The following is a 16086-nucleotide window of genomic DNA, read 5'->3' as shown; positions in this document are numbered from 1 at the left end:
AAAAACAAAGCAAACAGCACAGGAATTCATGTTCAAGTGCCCAACGTGCTGGTGCCCAGCATGTAACCTGGCAGCAGGAGCCACAGGGCCAGCACCCAGCTTGCCCAGCCAGGGGCCATGAGGGGAGCCCTTCTAACTGCTGTGGTCACCCACCTGGCCAGCACAGTCCGCTGGGCAGCTCAGCCTCTGAGACAGTCCTGCAGCTCTCACCAACAGACAGACTACACAGCTTTTTTTCCACCTGTGTGTATTTTTCCAGCCACTGTGCCTACTACCGGGCCCTATGCACAATTAACGCGGTCTCAGGACTGAAACCCACCAAACCGCACTCCTGCACAGGCTCAGCCTGGCCTCATAGCCTGGAACCCCACGCAAGGTCCATGCATGCCAGCTCCAGCCCCAGACAAGGGCACAGGCCACCCACGGGATGGGCTCTGGTTTGCTGCTTGCACTATGGCTGCATCTCCTCCCAGGGAACGTGCTCCTCACGCCCATCGGGCCACACATGCATGCACCCAGCCACCACCCCTGTCGTCAGCATCCCCTGCAGCACAAGCCGCAGCCGTGCATGCAGCAGGGACATCCAGACTGAAAGGACAGCCTCTCGCACCCTGCCACGCACACTCACCCGTCCTCAATGAGCATCGGTGTGCTGAGCGGCTCCAGGTCCTCTGCTGACACCAACTGATTAATAAGACTGTGCGACTGAGGGTCCAGGCTGCGCATTTGAGGGGGCATCAGAGCCGAGTGAGCAGAATAGCTACAAAGGTGCGGGAGGTACTGATAGTGCATGGACACTGGCATCCCGATATACTGATCCCTGAGTGCAGCGAATCCATTCAGCTCCACAGACCTACTGGAAAAGGAAAAGCTTTTTAATATACCCAAAAAATTCCATTTGGTTCATTAAAATGTGGCACCCAGCTCCATCAGAAACGTTAATAAAAACAGGGAAAGAAGACAGAACAGAACATGCCTTTGTATTTAAACTGTACACTGAAAAGAATTGAGTGTGCAGACCAGACACCTTATGCTTGGCCTCACGTTGAGCCTGGCTCAGCACTAGTTCCTCTTACTGGAGATCTGGGAACTGCTGCTGAGCAGCCACTCAGGAGAAAAACAGAAACCCAGCCGTACAAAAGCATTTCCACCCCAGCTTCCTTAAAGGGCCAGAATTTGGGATTTTAAATTAAGTATTTACACAGCCAGTGAACACAAACGTTTCCTAGCTTAAGATGCAACTGGAAAGCAGATGGAATGCGAGTCTAAGATTCTCACTGTGCTTACCGTCAAAGGCCGCATCAGGAGGCTAGCACTAACAGTAACTGGCATTAATACAACACCATCAACCAGTAACCTAAACAGAGTAATTTATTTTCAAAACCTGAGCATGCTGCAGAAAAAGAGTTTTTGCAGAACGAGCAGTGAAATGTAATCAAGTTTCCATGATCTGCAGAAAACACTATCAATACAAATGAAGAGATATATTTTAAATATAATTTTAACTCAGCATTGCTGCCTTTTTAATTTGCTCATGAGCATTTCACCTCCCAGTTCAATTCTTTTCAAATCCAGCGTCTGTCTTTCTTAAAGCGCAATCAGAGATGAAAGAGTCTGCAGCATGCTCGGTTTACACAAAGATGCACTCACAGTGTATTTTTCCTACGCTGACCCAAAGTATCACTCAGGGAAAGACAGTCAAGATTACAGTAATATAAAATTCTTCCAGGGGTCATTCCCACCTTGAAGATGGAGTAGAAACAGGTGAAGGCTGGTTGCTCTCAGAAACTCCATTTCCAGGGGAACTATGGTCACTGTCTCCGTTGTTGCTCCATGACATGTTTGCCTCTCCCTCAAATTCTTGCCCAGACATAATTCTCTCAATCTCTTCCTCTGATATCTGTCAGATACAGGATAATTTGGTTACTTCAGCTGAGAACAGAAACCAGGCAGAGCCTTGCTTTTGTTGAACAGCTTGACCGAGCAGTCACATCCCGCAGAGCTGAAACCACCCGGCAGCAGGAGAAACGCTTTGCCATTCCTGCAGATACCACATCTGTCCTTTACATATAACAACGCACATGAAAAATTCTATTTACAGCTAATTGTGGTGACCTCCAGTTCCTGCAGTATGATTCAAGTGACGATAACACAGCAGACAGGAATGAACACATGGAAAGATGATGTCAAATACACACAGCAACAAGCCATAAATCAGGCACTGTCACACAGTGAAAACCCAGGGAGTAATTGAGGCCAGTTCATTGGGAACATCACTCAGTACTCAGCAGAGGTAAAGCCAAACGGAAGGTGAGGTAGGCTCCGGTTTGATAAAGCAATTGAGACAGGCAAGGTGACATATATAAAATCAGTCAGGAAAACATTTACAGGGAATCATTGTTCACTGTTTTTCCCCAAATAAGAACCAGGTGGCACCCTAAGAAGTAACCAAGCATCTAATACTTAAAACAAGTATTAGAGAGTAATACATATGAAGCTAAAATGGACTAAAAATAAAAATTGAGTGCACTGAAGTATAAAGTTTCAAGAAGGAGCTGGTCATGCTCCTGGGGAAATGTTGTATCAGTAGCAGGGAAAATGCAACATAAAATTTTGGGGCTTTTTTTTTTTTTTTAAATTGTGTGCATGTCCCTAAGCAAGGCTGTCACAAAATAGAGAGTTAGATATATATATAACAATATATACTATCGACATATACCATATATATATACACACACTATTTATATAAAACTATACATAAACCACTCAAGTTAACATGCTGCAAAGAAATGCAGTGAATTCTGAACATTTTAAAGAGCCAAACATTGCTTAGACAGTTTATTCCAGTCTTGCAAAAGTGCCAAAAAACCTCAGCAGGCTTACCCAGTACAGCATGCGAAGAGTGCGACTGCTGAATAGTCTCACCCCAAGAAATGGAGTTGATGGCATAACCTGCGGTCCAACACTGACCGATCACGTGAGTCTCAGATGAGCAAGGGCCCACTCTGGCTAGCAAAGGCTGCCCTTACTACAGCTGCATTGCTCAGAGAGGCAGTAAAAATTGTTACCTGGCCAGAAATGAAATGTTTGCTCTTTGATAGGCCTGCACACGCTTTAAGAATCAGTAACTAATGCTGTTATAAATATGATGCTTGCCAACAGCAGAAAATGCTCTACCATCAGTAAGAGTTTTTTTTTATTCATTGAGCTAGGTTTTCTGCTACTGACCACAGGCACAGCTGCACTGTCTAATTCTTGCCTTTTTCTCTGTTCGCTATGGAGGACCTTACTGAGCAGGCAGAGCATCTGGTTGCTTGGCTTCTCATGGTTAGGTTTTGGACCACAGCGAGTAGTCTTTTCAGAGGCACACAGAGTCACAGAAAATGTTTTCAGCGTTATTTCTATTTTATTAAAATAAATAGTAAACTTTTAAAAGACCTCTCTTCTAGAAGCAAGCTGGAAATGGCCATCATTTCTCACACGTGCAGTACAAGCTGTTGTGCTGAATTACCTTGCGCTTTACAAGACATCTCCAGACAAGCTGTGCTATCAATCAGTGAGACATTTACTGGGTGCCCCTCTTGGAACAACTGAAGGAATTGCAGCAGACAGCTTGCGAGATTTACTGGGAGCTGCAGAGGGACGGACGTCCTTGTGCGGCTCACAAAGGACAGAGCACCACAAGACTGCCTGTGAATTCACACAGGCACCCTAGGACCACACCATGTCCCTACCAGGGATAAGCAAGCGCCGAGCTTTATTTAAAAATCTACAGTTCATGATGTATTTCTAACACTTGTGGAGAGTCAAAGCCCTGCTACACCAGCAAGAGGCACAGGCAAGGCTGAGAAAGGCTCAATCAAATCAGCTGTGGCCCCGTCCCACTCCGAGCTGCTGGCACAGTCCGAGCCCACCATCGTGAGAGGAGTTCTGTGCCAAGGCCAGGAGAGCAAAGGCTGAAGGGAACTATTGAGAAACGGCTTGACATGCTCACCTGGACAGGTCCGATGCTTTTGTTTCTGCCTCCTGGCATGCCATCCTCTCTGATTGCTAAAAGAAAACAACCAAACCTTGGTGAGGAACACTACTGTTCAATATTCCACAAATACATAAGAAGGTATTTACCATTTTGAAAAAAATCTTTATACCTTAAAAGATTCATTTTGTTCACCATAGCAGAGTACGCAGAAACCTGCAGTGTTTTCCAGGGCACTGGCAAGCTCCAGCAGTACACACCATGACCCTCACCCCAAAGGGCACAAACACATCAGCGGGGCTGCAAGCGTCCCACAGGATGGTTAGTTTCTTCATGTGACCCTTGAGTGACAGGTAATGAAGGAATAGCAATCCTGTACCACAATTAATTCCAGCATAATTTGAGAAGTGGCACCCGGGAAGCAACCTTACTTCACCCCTGGAGATAACCTAACAAATGCCCATGACAGCTAGAAAATGAACCGTGACCTCCAGCATTTCTGACTCCACTGCCCACAGCCCTGCGAACCCCCATGAGCCAGGCTCCACCTGGGGAGACCCCAACCACAGCTGCCAGCAGCACACAGGGAAAGCACTTCACCGGTCACTACTGGCACCGCTGTTGCTGCAGAGGGTCAGATCTCCTACAGCTACCACAGAAAACAGAGGGGAGATATGCTACCCAGCCGGCTGCATGCAAAACCGTTGTTTAAAATTTCAGTTCCAAGATCGAGCAATGCAATTGCATTTCAGAAGGGCAGTCCAGCTCCTCCATACAGCAGTTGCATTTTTAAGACTTTAACCAATTTCTAGGGAGCTTCAGTGAAGCCCAATTATGGGGATTATGCTGGAGCTGCTTCTCTACCTTCCCCCTCCCTCTGCTTTTCTCTTTACTGGCAGAGCAGCTCCGCAGAAGCTGGCAGCATTTGAGGATCAATCCTGCTCCTTGTGCAGCTCCTTTCCCGGGCCGGGTCCTCCTGTTTATCAGGTCCCGATCTTTTTCCCACCACGACCTGGCCAGACTTGGCAGGAGGCTCTCTCCAGCTGCACGGTGACCTTGCTGCTGCTGGCCAGCCTCACCCCACTTGGCACACGGGGCTGCCAGAGGCCCTCCCGAAGCAGAAAATGACACAAAATTTAAGGAAAAATTTCTGGACCAGAAAAGCTGCTTGATTTTAGATATCCTCAGCTCAAGTCATCTTCATCTGCCTCAGTGCTGCACTTGCAGCCCAGGGATTACATACGTGGGTTCAGCTAAGGCAACTGCAGCAAGGCAGAGCCATGCACACCCTGCACTTGCACCTAAACTGCACCTTCCTGAACCATTACCACCTGGTCAGGCCATGCAGATCACCACCCAAAAGTCCCCCGATGATTTACAACTCAGGCAAGCCGTGAGCAGCAGCACAGTGATCCCTGCAGCACCTTACAACAATGCGTTCTGAGATCAGCAACCCAGTTTTAATCCTTCTAACGCAAACTCTATCACCTCTCCATAACAGCAAGTATTTTTATTTAAAATGTCAGCATTCATTTAAGCACACTGGAGAAGCCACAAACAAAGGATCGGATATAAAACAATTATAATTGTCTCTTACATCACACAAATCTCTTAAGATATAGCAAAACAAGCAGGTAATTTTAACAAACAAAGCTGTTTACTTTCTATGAAAACTCTTTCCAAAAAAACATTAGTTTCTTGTTAAAAAGATGCGACTGATGTAAAAGTAAGCCATCATGGTTAGCCCTCTGTTACTCCCTTTAGTTTTTTTTAATTTACTGGAAATACAGTAACACTTTTCCAATTTGGGGGGAATTTCTCTAGTTTTCCAAGATATTTTGTTGCTAATTGTAATTTGGAAATCTTCTCAGCTACGAGCTGAGGACATAAATTGCCTTGGTCTTTTGATTTTGAAGCGTAATTGTAGCAGACATTAGCTTACATCTTTCTTTTCTACATCCCCATCATTTTACAGAATGCCTTGGAGAAATGCCTCTGCAGTTTGCAGTGCTCAGCCACAGAGATGAGCTTGTGGGCACCAGGCTGGTCTGTCTGCTCCTGCCTGCCCACAGCCAGGGCCACGGCTCTGTCCCCAGCTCCAGTCACCCCAGCCGAGCTGCCCTCCCTGCCCAACTGGTTTGAGAGCTGCCTTTCAAATTGGCAACTACTGCTGAGGGCAACACTGTGCATGAACTCCTGCGCCCTGAGCAAAAAACCTGCAAAACCCTTAACCCCTGCGTGCTAAGAGGAGTTGGCAGTTTGGCTGGGCAGGTCCCCGTGGCAGCGGGTGCCGTTCAGACCGTGGCTGTACCCAAGACAGTACCCAAGCTCACGCACATTATCTTTATGACTGCTGCTATTTCTCAACAACCTGAGGTTAATCGAACCCCACTGCTCTTGACGCAGCTCCCTGCCAGCCAGCAGCTTGATGCTCCCCGGGCTGCCTGGCCAGGCCTCGTCGGCCAGTGTCCCACAGCAAGATTTACAGGATGCAAACTGACTTGGTTTATTTTTGTAAATTCCTACAACCTAGCCAAGATGGAAGAAAACCCCCCAGACCTGGGAGGTGCTCGACAACACCCCGCATCTGCTGCAATGACTCGGGTATCGGCAGAGACGAGGCCGGGACCTGCTGCGCAGCTCAGCCTGGAAATGGGAGTTTTGGAATCCTGCTAGCTGCAGAACCTAGCCAAGGCCTGCAACAAAATGTAGGGATGTTTCTGCTGGTGATCCACACAGAAAGGCGTCAAGAGACCCGGATGGTCCCAGGTCACAGCCACATGGCTCTCAGCCCCCTCAGCTCTGGCCTCCCCTCGGGCGCGCATGGTTCGTCGTGGTTCAAACCCACCTGCTCAGGCCCGGCGCCGCTTCCCAGCCCCGCCGCACAACGGTCGGGCACCGCGGCAGGGAGCGAGCGCTGCTTCGCCCGCCGCCGGCCCTCCTCGCCCCCCGCGGGGGCACCGGCTGCCAGCGCAGCCCTGCCCTGCTCGGGCTGGAGAGAACGGCGGGCAGCGGGCCGCCAGGTGGCGCTCTGCCCCCGCGGGTGAGCCGCGCCCGCCGCCACCGGAGCGCGCTGCCTGCACCGGCAACGCCAGCGTGGCCCGGGCCCGCAGGCGGCCACACAGGCAGGCCCAGGCTCGGCACACGGGCCGGCGGGCCCAGCCTGGCACACAGACTGGCAGGCCCAGGCCCGGCACAGTGCCCGGGGCGCAGCCCCAGGCCGGCACACAGGCTCAGGCCCGGCACACAGGCCCAGGCCGCGGCACAGGCCTGGCACACAGGCCCAGGCCCGGCACACAGGCCCACAGGTACAGGCTGGCAGCTAGAGATGAGGAGCAGCAGGCAGGCAGCCCTGCACCGGGCCAGCAGCAGGCAGAAGCAGCTCCAGGCACCTCCGAGGGGCTGGCTGCCCTGCTGGTTCCGACACCCACATGGAGCTGATGAGGGAGCTTAGGAAAATGTAAATAACTTCCCCTGATTTATAGAATGCCTGATGACAAGCGCTGAGTGCTTCACACTACAGACACTTAAAATAAACGAGCCCAGGCAGTGCTCCTGGTCACCCAGGACTACGCTTCAGGTTAAAAGCTACCTGCAACTAGCTTGCCTTCCCCATCAAATAAAACTCCCAAAGATAATTTGTAATCAAAGCAGTCAGGAGATAAGCTTTCCATCTCAGCTCTAAGACATATTTTCTAAGGAAGATCCTGGTGGATTTGCAGTAAATTTATGGAAGTTTTAGTGCTCTTGACAGCCGGCTTTCATATGAATGATGACACTGAAGGCATCCATAGCCACATCTAAAAAAACATGAGATGGCACTTCTGTTTTGCAGCCAGGACAGGGTCCCTCCCGCCATCCTAGCTGCACATCCAGGAAGGACTTGAACAGCCTCTGTTTCTGCTCATATACCTGTCTGCTGCCATCAAACCAAGAAATCTCTGGGTTTAATGGTTAACAACAATTCCAGAGATTAAAAAGTCAAAAGATTGGAATGAAGAGTAGAAACATGACACTGAAATAAATCCCAGACTATTTTTTACTATTAATTTCTGAGCTACTGAAGATTTGCCATCCTGAAGATGATACTGTAGCAGTTCACCACTCCGCACACATGGGGACTAAGGGGGGGCTGTCCCTAACCCAGATTGCATGTGACCTCATACCAGGCAAAGCCGCCTTTGTCATTCCCCAGCTCCACACGCTGCTGCCCAGAGCCATGCGCCATCAACCAGAGATGGGCAGTTAAGTGAACATCCTCACCACCTTATCACTGGGCAGCAACTGCAGGTCTAAGCTCCCCCCTGACAACAAACAGGTAAAGTTTGACTGAGATCGCTTGGCATTTTAAAAGCCTACTTAAATGCCTTTATTTTTGCTACATTAATATATTGAATATATAATATATATTCAATATAAAATATTGAATAGATATGGTGACCACTTCACTCAAGGCAAATGCAAGGACATCCATCAGGAAGGACAGTAACAAACTGTTACCTTCCCTGAAAAAAAGGATCACAACAATCATTCTCCAAATATTTGTACCAGCTTTCAGTTCTTACAGGTTTTTTTTCTCCAATACAGTAATGAAGTAGTTCAGGAAGAATGTTTTATCCATGCACAATTTTGCTGATGTTTCACTTTTTCTTTTCAGGAATTTGAGAGGCAGAATCGCAATACAAAATGGTAGCTGAGGAAGGGTAGCACGCATTGCTAACACTGGCCCCAGTCTGTACCTCCACCAGTAAAAAGCCCAGTTTTACCTTTTCGGTTCATCCCCATCTGGAGGCATTTGAGCAGCCGGCAGTACTGGCATCTGTTGCGCTGTTTGCGTGACATGACGCAGTTCTTGTCTCGACTGCATCTGTAAACCCGCTTGTTGCAGATGCTCCTTTTGAAGAACCCCTTGCAGCCCTCGCAGGAGATGATCCCATAGTGCAGCCCTGTAGCTCTGTCCCCGCAGATCAGGCAGGTTCGCTGATCCACCCGCTCATCTGCAAGAGAAGAAGAAACGCTTTGCGGTCAATAAAACGGCTTCACCAAGCGATCAGAAACTCTCTTGAAGGGACTGGGAAAGTCTCGTTGCCCGGTGGCCTGCCCAGACAGACGCCCACAAAGCAGAGCATGGCAGAGGTGCTCATCCAGAAACAGCAGAGAGGAACAGAAACCTTGAGGGGGAAAAGGGTTGAAAGTGTCCTACCTCAACTGCACAGACCAGCGTGTGCAAATACAGAAATCATGCCTGGCAGACACCAGCCAATGTGAAATACCATCACACCTTCCATATTCCCAGGGCAAGCACCTCCTCGCTCCCTCCAGCAGCTCCAGCAGCACCAGCAAAAGCCTCACAGCACAATCACTGCCCAGAACCCAAGTGAACATTATTACAGAAACAATCATATGGTTAAGCCACAATATGATTTTACTGTTCCTTTTCCAAATCTTTGGAAGGCCTTTGGATGGCTAAAAACGTAAATGGTAGGACTCCCAGCAACAGGAGCTGTCACATTAAATTCAGCATTTTAAGATTCTTAACACTGCCTCTGAGGCAGAGCAGGGAGGATGCACAGCTCGTGATTTCCATAGACATGGATGTCAAATGTAAAGGAGAAAGTAAATGATGGCTTAAGAGACCCAGGTAGTTAACCCAGATGGATCCTCATTACCTGGCAGCCGCACAGGGAGGCCTAAACCTTGCTTCACATTAACAGTCAGCTACACTTAATGCCAGCGAGTTGCACCAGAAGCTTTTCCTGTAGCAGACGTTTAGCAACGAACAGCTTAACCCCTCACATGCCACACCAAGCTGCCTTCCCCTGCCCCAATGTTTTAACCTATTAATATCCCAACAGTGGCAAACAGAGCTGCACTTCAAAGATGGGCACTACTCAAGTGTATTCAGGGCTGCACACAAATCTGCAGTATACTTCATGGGGTTGCCTTCCCAAATGTCAAATATTCATTACCTGGATGACTAGCTCACCCTGGCCAAGCAAGGTGGAGGCACCGAGGAACAAGGACATTGCTTTGCTTGGAGCAATGGGACTTGAGGAACCATACCTCTGTCTTTCACTCAGTCACACGTTTCCTATAGGTGCTGGTTAAACCAGATTATTTCTGGTATTTTGTGGCTTGAACGCACAATGGTACAATCTCCAACAGACAGAAAGACCCACAGCTAAAGCAGGACCCGGGAGGTGGCAACGGTTCTCTGCAGCTCCCTGAGGACGGTCCTGAGGACAGATGCTGCATGTGGCTCTCCATGCAAGCCTCAGGTGCCCAGAGTTTAACTTCAGTGTCTCAGTCCCTTCCCTCTGGAGTTTGTGATACATATATTCAATGACATGATTTAAAGGCAAACTGCTCAGAAGACACAAGATGTGCACACGCTTTCCAGGACCTGCTTCACAGATGCCGGCTGTGCTGTGTAGGAAATTACTCTGGCAAACCATTCAAAATGCAGAGGAGAAACTTCGCTGCTGCAGGAGCTCATGTGATAGCTACAATCAAATTAATGGGGAAGTCAGGAGTATGTGGCAGCGCTTGGGGGAGACACCACAAAGCAGTCAAGGTTGTCCCTTGGGAAGGGGAAGGTAGGACAGGCCATGTCACATGGTGTTTTGGACCTTGCCAGTGGAGCCAGGGAGGAAAGCAGCCAGAGCTGCTTTTCTCTTCATCCAAGGTGGCTGGGAGCTACAGAGCAAAGGCACCCAAGGGCCAGTGCTCCTTTAGGTACATCCAGGTGACAGGAGAAGAGGATGACCCACACAGCACCCTTACACCTTAACAGGGACAAAGGCTTCTTCCAGAAAGCACCCGAGCAGTCACAACAGCGACCTGTCCAGGTGACGAGGGAATTACAGCAATGTTCCAGTGTGCGTGGCAGAGGGTCATACAGCATTGGAGATGATGGGTCTCAACAGGTAAAGAAAAGGGGTTGAGAAGATGAATAACAGGAGGTGGGGAAAGGGCAGTAAGAGAAAGGACACAGGGACAGACCAGGTCAGAAAAATGACGAGACGCTATAAGGGACATAAAAAAAATTAGAAAAACATTAAAGAGCAAGAAGGAAAAGAGCACAAATTCAAACCAGAGAAACCATAGGACATGAGTACTCTAAAAAAAGACAGCACGGCCAGAGCAGGGAGGGAGGAGGAAGCCTGGCATGGTGGTGGGAGCAGGCAGGGGCTGACCCGCTGCCTTAAGCCACAGAAGATGGAGCAGGGAAGGGCAGCTGCCTGCACCCACTGTCTGGTGTACGGAGCTAACGAGAAAGCTCGGGCTGGGCAGAGGGAACCACACAACTCTGCCTTGTGCCTGGTGTGCTGCCCACACCCTGCTGTTCCTGTTCTGTATCACTCAGCAAAATGACAGACCTTGAAAAACCCCAGCCTTAGGAGGGCACTGGCTTGTGAAGGTGAGCTGCTGCAAACTCATTTCAGCAGGACAACACCATGCCTGGTTTTCCTCACTTAGATTTGAGCAGGCAGTTTTCCGAGACAAAGGTGTTTTTATCTACAGGGGGTTTGAAGCAGCAGGAGGTAGAAGTTACAGTCAAGTCCCCTCCAATCTTGATAAAACCTAAGCAACCTGACAAACCAGTGTGTAGCTGCTTACTACTGGAGAACCTGTGAACACCATAGAAATAAATAAGCCAAATGTATTAGGATTGGTAACGAAACCAATTTGCACTCACACAAGCCAAGTAAAAATTTAAACCAGCTGCTCTTACTCACAAGCAGCTTTCTTCACAGTTTAAACTCAGTAGCAACCGTAACCAGTCTGCATTAATCTTTAAAAGACTTGCTAATGCACAGCATGCAAATCTGCACTTTTCTGCAAATTGCACTGCAATTGTTATAAAACCTTAAAATAAAGGGATGAATGAAGGAAACGCAAACTTTAGCTAAAGAAACGTTCACGGTGTCATCACCACACTAAACCAGTCCCAGTTTTACAGGACAGACCACCTCAGGCATGCAGACCCAAAGGAATGCTTGTACAGATCAGGACTGGGGCTATCGGAGCATCTCGCTGAAAGGAGGCAACTAAACATGACTTTGTAGTCCCCAATTGCATAATCTCCACCTTCAGCTATCTGATAAACGCTGGGAGGGGGCCAGGGGATTAGCCTGGGACAGAAGAGTCCTCTATCTGCAGGGTTTAGCTCTGCCTCAGCTTAACTCCCGGCCCTCCCCCTGCTCCCACCAGCAGTGCCATAAATCGTGGGCGCTGGGGGATCCCGGGGTCAGCAGCAACAGCCACTCGCCGCCGGGCACACTGTGCCATGGCCAGGCAGGCCAGGGCGGAATTGGGGAGCCACGAAACTACTGGTTTACACACACGGCAAAACGCAGAGGGGGATGCTGTGTGCTGCAGCAGCACCATGGCACGGTGCCCTGGCCCGCAGCATCACAGGGCTCCCTCGGACCACGAGGCTCCCTCCTCACTGGAGCACACCGGCGGCCGAGGATGTCAATGAGGGCTCATTTCCAGGCGCAGCTTTTTTGTTGTGGGAAGAATAGGCCCCTCGCCTGGCGAACATGGGAAGCCGGGATGATTAAAGCAAGGAGGGATCAGAATCCTTCCCTCGCCATCCCCATCTCCCTGCTAGCAGGGTGACAGTGAGGTGGTGTGAGTGGCCCCATCACCACAATAAGGGCACATGCCTCCCCGCAGAAACTGTTAATGGAGTGTGCTTCCAGATTAAAATTCACCGTAGAACAGCAGCACACCCTGTGAACAAAGACACAGACCTCCAGGGACTGGAGAGGTGCCTGTACACCCCTTAAAATGCCACTCAAACAAAACCAGTAGATAAGAAATAATTATCTACAAAAAAGTCTTAGGGTTTAAGATGTTTAAAAAATCCTGTAGGAACGGTGACCAGGCCCAAGACGCTCTTCCTGCAGCCCACGGGTTTGCTGGCTCCTGACCTTTGCTATTTTTCACCCTGCTTAATGCAAGCGCCTTGTGTAGGCGAACAGCGGGACAGCTGGGGCAGAAACGCAGCAAACTTTACAGAAATGGTAAAGCATGGGCAAATTGAAAGCAGTTTTGCGCTGGAGCTGCTCTGAACTCTCTTAACCTTGAAATTTCACTAGAATATCAAAACACATAGTAAGTACAATAATTTTTAAGCTAATAGGCCCTCCCTCCATCCCTCCTCCCTGGCTCTGTTACATCTCGTCTCACTGATTCCTCTGGTTTCAAAAGCCATACAAGACAACATAGATTAGGAAACAAAGCAATTTTCAAATACCTTGCACATGTTTTATTTCAGAAAGAGGGCTGCAGAAGCTTCCCCCTCCCAGTTTTTCTGATAGGTCTTAACATTTAACGAACTCATACACGGGATATTCTGGCTTTGTTCTCACAAGCCATTGTAGCAGGGGCCACTAAATCAAACAGTTGCTGCTACGACAAAAGCATTCACAAAAATCTCAACCTCATCTTGAACCCTGAAGATTTTTATGGCTACTCCCTTGCTAACCCCTCCCCAAAGCCACATTAAAGGCTGTATTGTTTTCAAAGGTCATGGTAGGTTTCATACCACATTTTAATACAATGTAAATTCTCCAAGAATATTATGATGTTACACAAGAGTCATCGAAGATGGAGTGAGAGAAAGAAAGAAGAAATCTCTCCTCGTCTATGTTTTTTAAGGCCAACGGTAGAAGCAATACACTTATTTTTTAAAAGACCTGCTCCTTCCCTCAGCAAAATGAGTAGTCTTGATAATTTTTAGAAGAAAATTCTTATGAATTTCCAAAAGGAAATACCTTAGGATCCTGCCAAAGCACATGGCAAAGACACATACAGAAAACATGAAAGCGCATGAATAAGCATATAAAATACACAGCAAATAAAGTATCGGGACATACACCCAGCCCTCAGCAAGCCTCCATCGCTGCTCCCACCTGCATCACTCCTGCGGACAAACACCCTGAGCAGGCTACAGGGAAGCACCTCCAGTATTCCCAAAGCGGGCAGGCAGCGCGGCCACATTCCTGGAGGGGACCAGATGCTGGCTTCACCTCAGCAGTTCCCCACGGCTGCAAGAAGGATCGCACCCACCCCTGCAGATGCAGTTTAAAGCTGTACAGCAACCACAGCTCCCTGCGAGACATTTACCTTGGAAATAAGACCGTGTGTCAGTGCAGCCAGCTTGAGTGACTTCTAATATCGGTGTTTTATAACAGAGCTGAAACAAAGACTTTATGTCCTAGAGCGAGGCCAAAAGCGAAGGTACAAACCCTAGGCCAAACTCCCAGAGCTGACGGTGCTGGGATTTGGTTCTGCTGAAAAGCAAGAGGGAAGGAAGACACAGAAAGCTGCAGTTTGCAAAGCTGCCCATTTATACAACAGAATGTGATTTACAGCTAAGAAAATCTTTCACAGCTGAAAAAAAGATTACAGACGACACTCAGCACTGCAATTCATTAATATATTCAACGTCTTTTCAACTGTGTATCATTTATTTGCTTCACGATTAACTCACCCTATCACACACACCCTGCAGTACCCTTTAGCTGGGTTTAAATCTCAAGCTGCTAAATACCAGCTGCCTGGGGAGGGGGAGATCTCACACGTGTTACTTAAATCCTAACAAAATCTCACTCGCCTCTGATGATGCCTCAAACACAAGCAAAACGTGCTAAGGTTTTTTTTCCCACTTACCTTCCCTAACAATTTTTTTCATTGTCCATTTTTAGTTTCAAGAAAACCACCTTGTTAAATTCAAGACACATTGTTGGAGCAATTCCCCTCTCACTGCGGAGTGCTGCATTGTCCCAAGAAGCTCACCCCAAAAACAGGGACATTTGCTTAATGGGCTTTTCTTTAACTTATAATCGATGAACCCAGGGATTAAATTTTCTGTTCGGCGGCCCCTCCTTGGGACAGCAGCGACCTCGGCGGCCGAGCCCACAATGGGCCGGGGCGCCCCGTTCCACCGACCCCGCCGATGGGGGTCCCAGCAGCCCCACGCTGGCCACGAGCGACAGCACCAGCGCCCAGGCTGGCCCAAGGAGCAGATTGTGCCGGTCGTGGTAGGAGCCTGAATGGAATTAACCCTCTGTGAACTGAAACAAAAACATTGTGTGCCCAGCTGGGATAAAGGTTAATTTAAATAGACAAGCCTCCTCCAGTCCTCTAAAAAAAAAAAAAAAAAAAAAAAAAAAAAAAAAAAAAAGGAGGGGGTGGGGGGCAGCGGCCGCCGGCGCCCTTGTTCCCCGCACGGCGTGCAGCGGCTGTGCTGGCGGGGCCGCGGGGCAAAGCACCGACCGGGGTGCGGGGACCGGGGGGACGCTGCGGCCCGGCCCCGCCACCCGCCCGCTCCTACAGCCGAAACCCACGGCCCGAAAGCCCCGCCGCTTTGTTCCTGCCACGGAAGAGTTCAGTCAAAAGAAAGCCCCCAGGAAAGACCCATCGCAAACGATCGGTTGCTCTGTCTGGGTGGGTATAAATCAAGAGCGTGCAGCTGATGAAACCCTCGCCCTGCCCATCCCCGGGGCCGGGACCCATCCATTTGCATATCAAAAACTCATCTGAGAAATCCAACTTCTGGCGGGCGGGCTGGGTGCCCCCCGGCCCTGCCTGCCCCCCACCCCAGCCCCCGCCGCCCCGCACCCCTGTCCCGCGGGGCCCGGCGCGGGCAGGAGCCGGCCGAGGGGCGAGGGAACGCCGAGGGGCGAGGGGACGCCGCGGGCTGCTCGCCCCGCTCCATTGTGCGGCACAGGGAGGACGGGCGACGGGGGGCCCGATCCTCCGCTCCAGCCAGTTGTTGCACAAAGAGTTTGGAACAAAAGCCCACCGCCCCGAACCGTGCCCGGCAGCCCGCCGCAGCCGCCCGGGGGTCCCCATCGCTCCACCCGCGCCGCTCGCGGGCCGACCCCGCGCCTCCAGCCGCTCCCCCAGGCCCCCGACTTTCTCTAACGCCATTTAACAAAAATACAGCTTTCTGCGTGGCCCCTGCCCCGGCACGGCCACACGCCCCGAGCCAGGGTCGCTTTGGGCTGGTTTTAGGAACGGATGCGCTCCCGAGCAGCCGGGCAGCTGCGGCTGGGGGCGCCCCGCGGCTGCCCCGCCGTGACCCCGCCACCCAG

General features: G+C 49.9%; 1 protein-coding gene across 4 annotated transcripts in view; it reads right to left on the bottom strand.

The window, feature by feature from the left end:
• NR6A1 (nuclear receptor subfamily 6 group A member 1) overlaps positions 1-16086 on the bottom strand; it is a 98450-nt gene that overhangs the window by 15517 nt on the left and 66847 nt on the right. For 2 of the 4 annotated variants that reach the window (XM_055720033.1, XM_055720030.1), the window contains exons 3-6: positions 8743-8973; positions 3995-4050; positions 1743-1900; positions 629-856 (exon numbers count right to left, since the gene is read on the bottom strand). In XM_055720033.1, coding sequence (XP_055576008.1) covers positions 629-856; positions 1743-1900; positions 3995-4050; positions 8743-8973 — 673 coding nt within the window. The remainder of the gene's footprint in view (positions 1-628; positions 857-1742; positions 1901-3994; positions 4051-8742; positions 8974-16086) is intronic. The other 2 variants (XM_055720034.1, XM_055720032.1) reach the window with 1 other exon arrangement.

The sequence above is a fragment of the Falco cherrug genome, chromosome 9 (genome assembly GCF_023634085.1).
Source record: "Falco cherrug isolate bFalChe1 chromosome 9, bFalChe1.pri, whole genome shotgun sequence".
In the NCBI taxonomy this organism is placed as follows: Eukaryota; Metazoa; Chordata; class Aves; order Falconiformes; family Falconidae; genus Falco; species Falco cherrug.
Note: the sequence above shows the minus strand (reverse complement) of the source record. Positions and strands in the feature narration are given on the sequence as shown.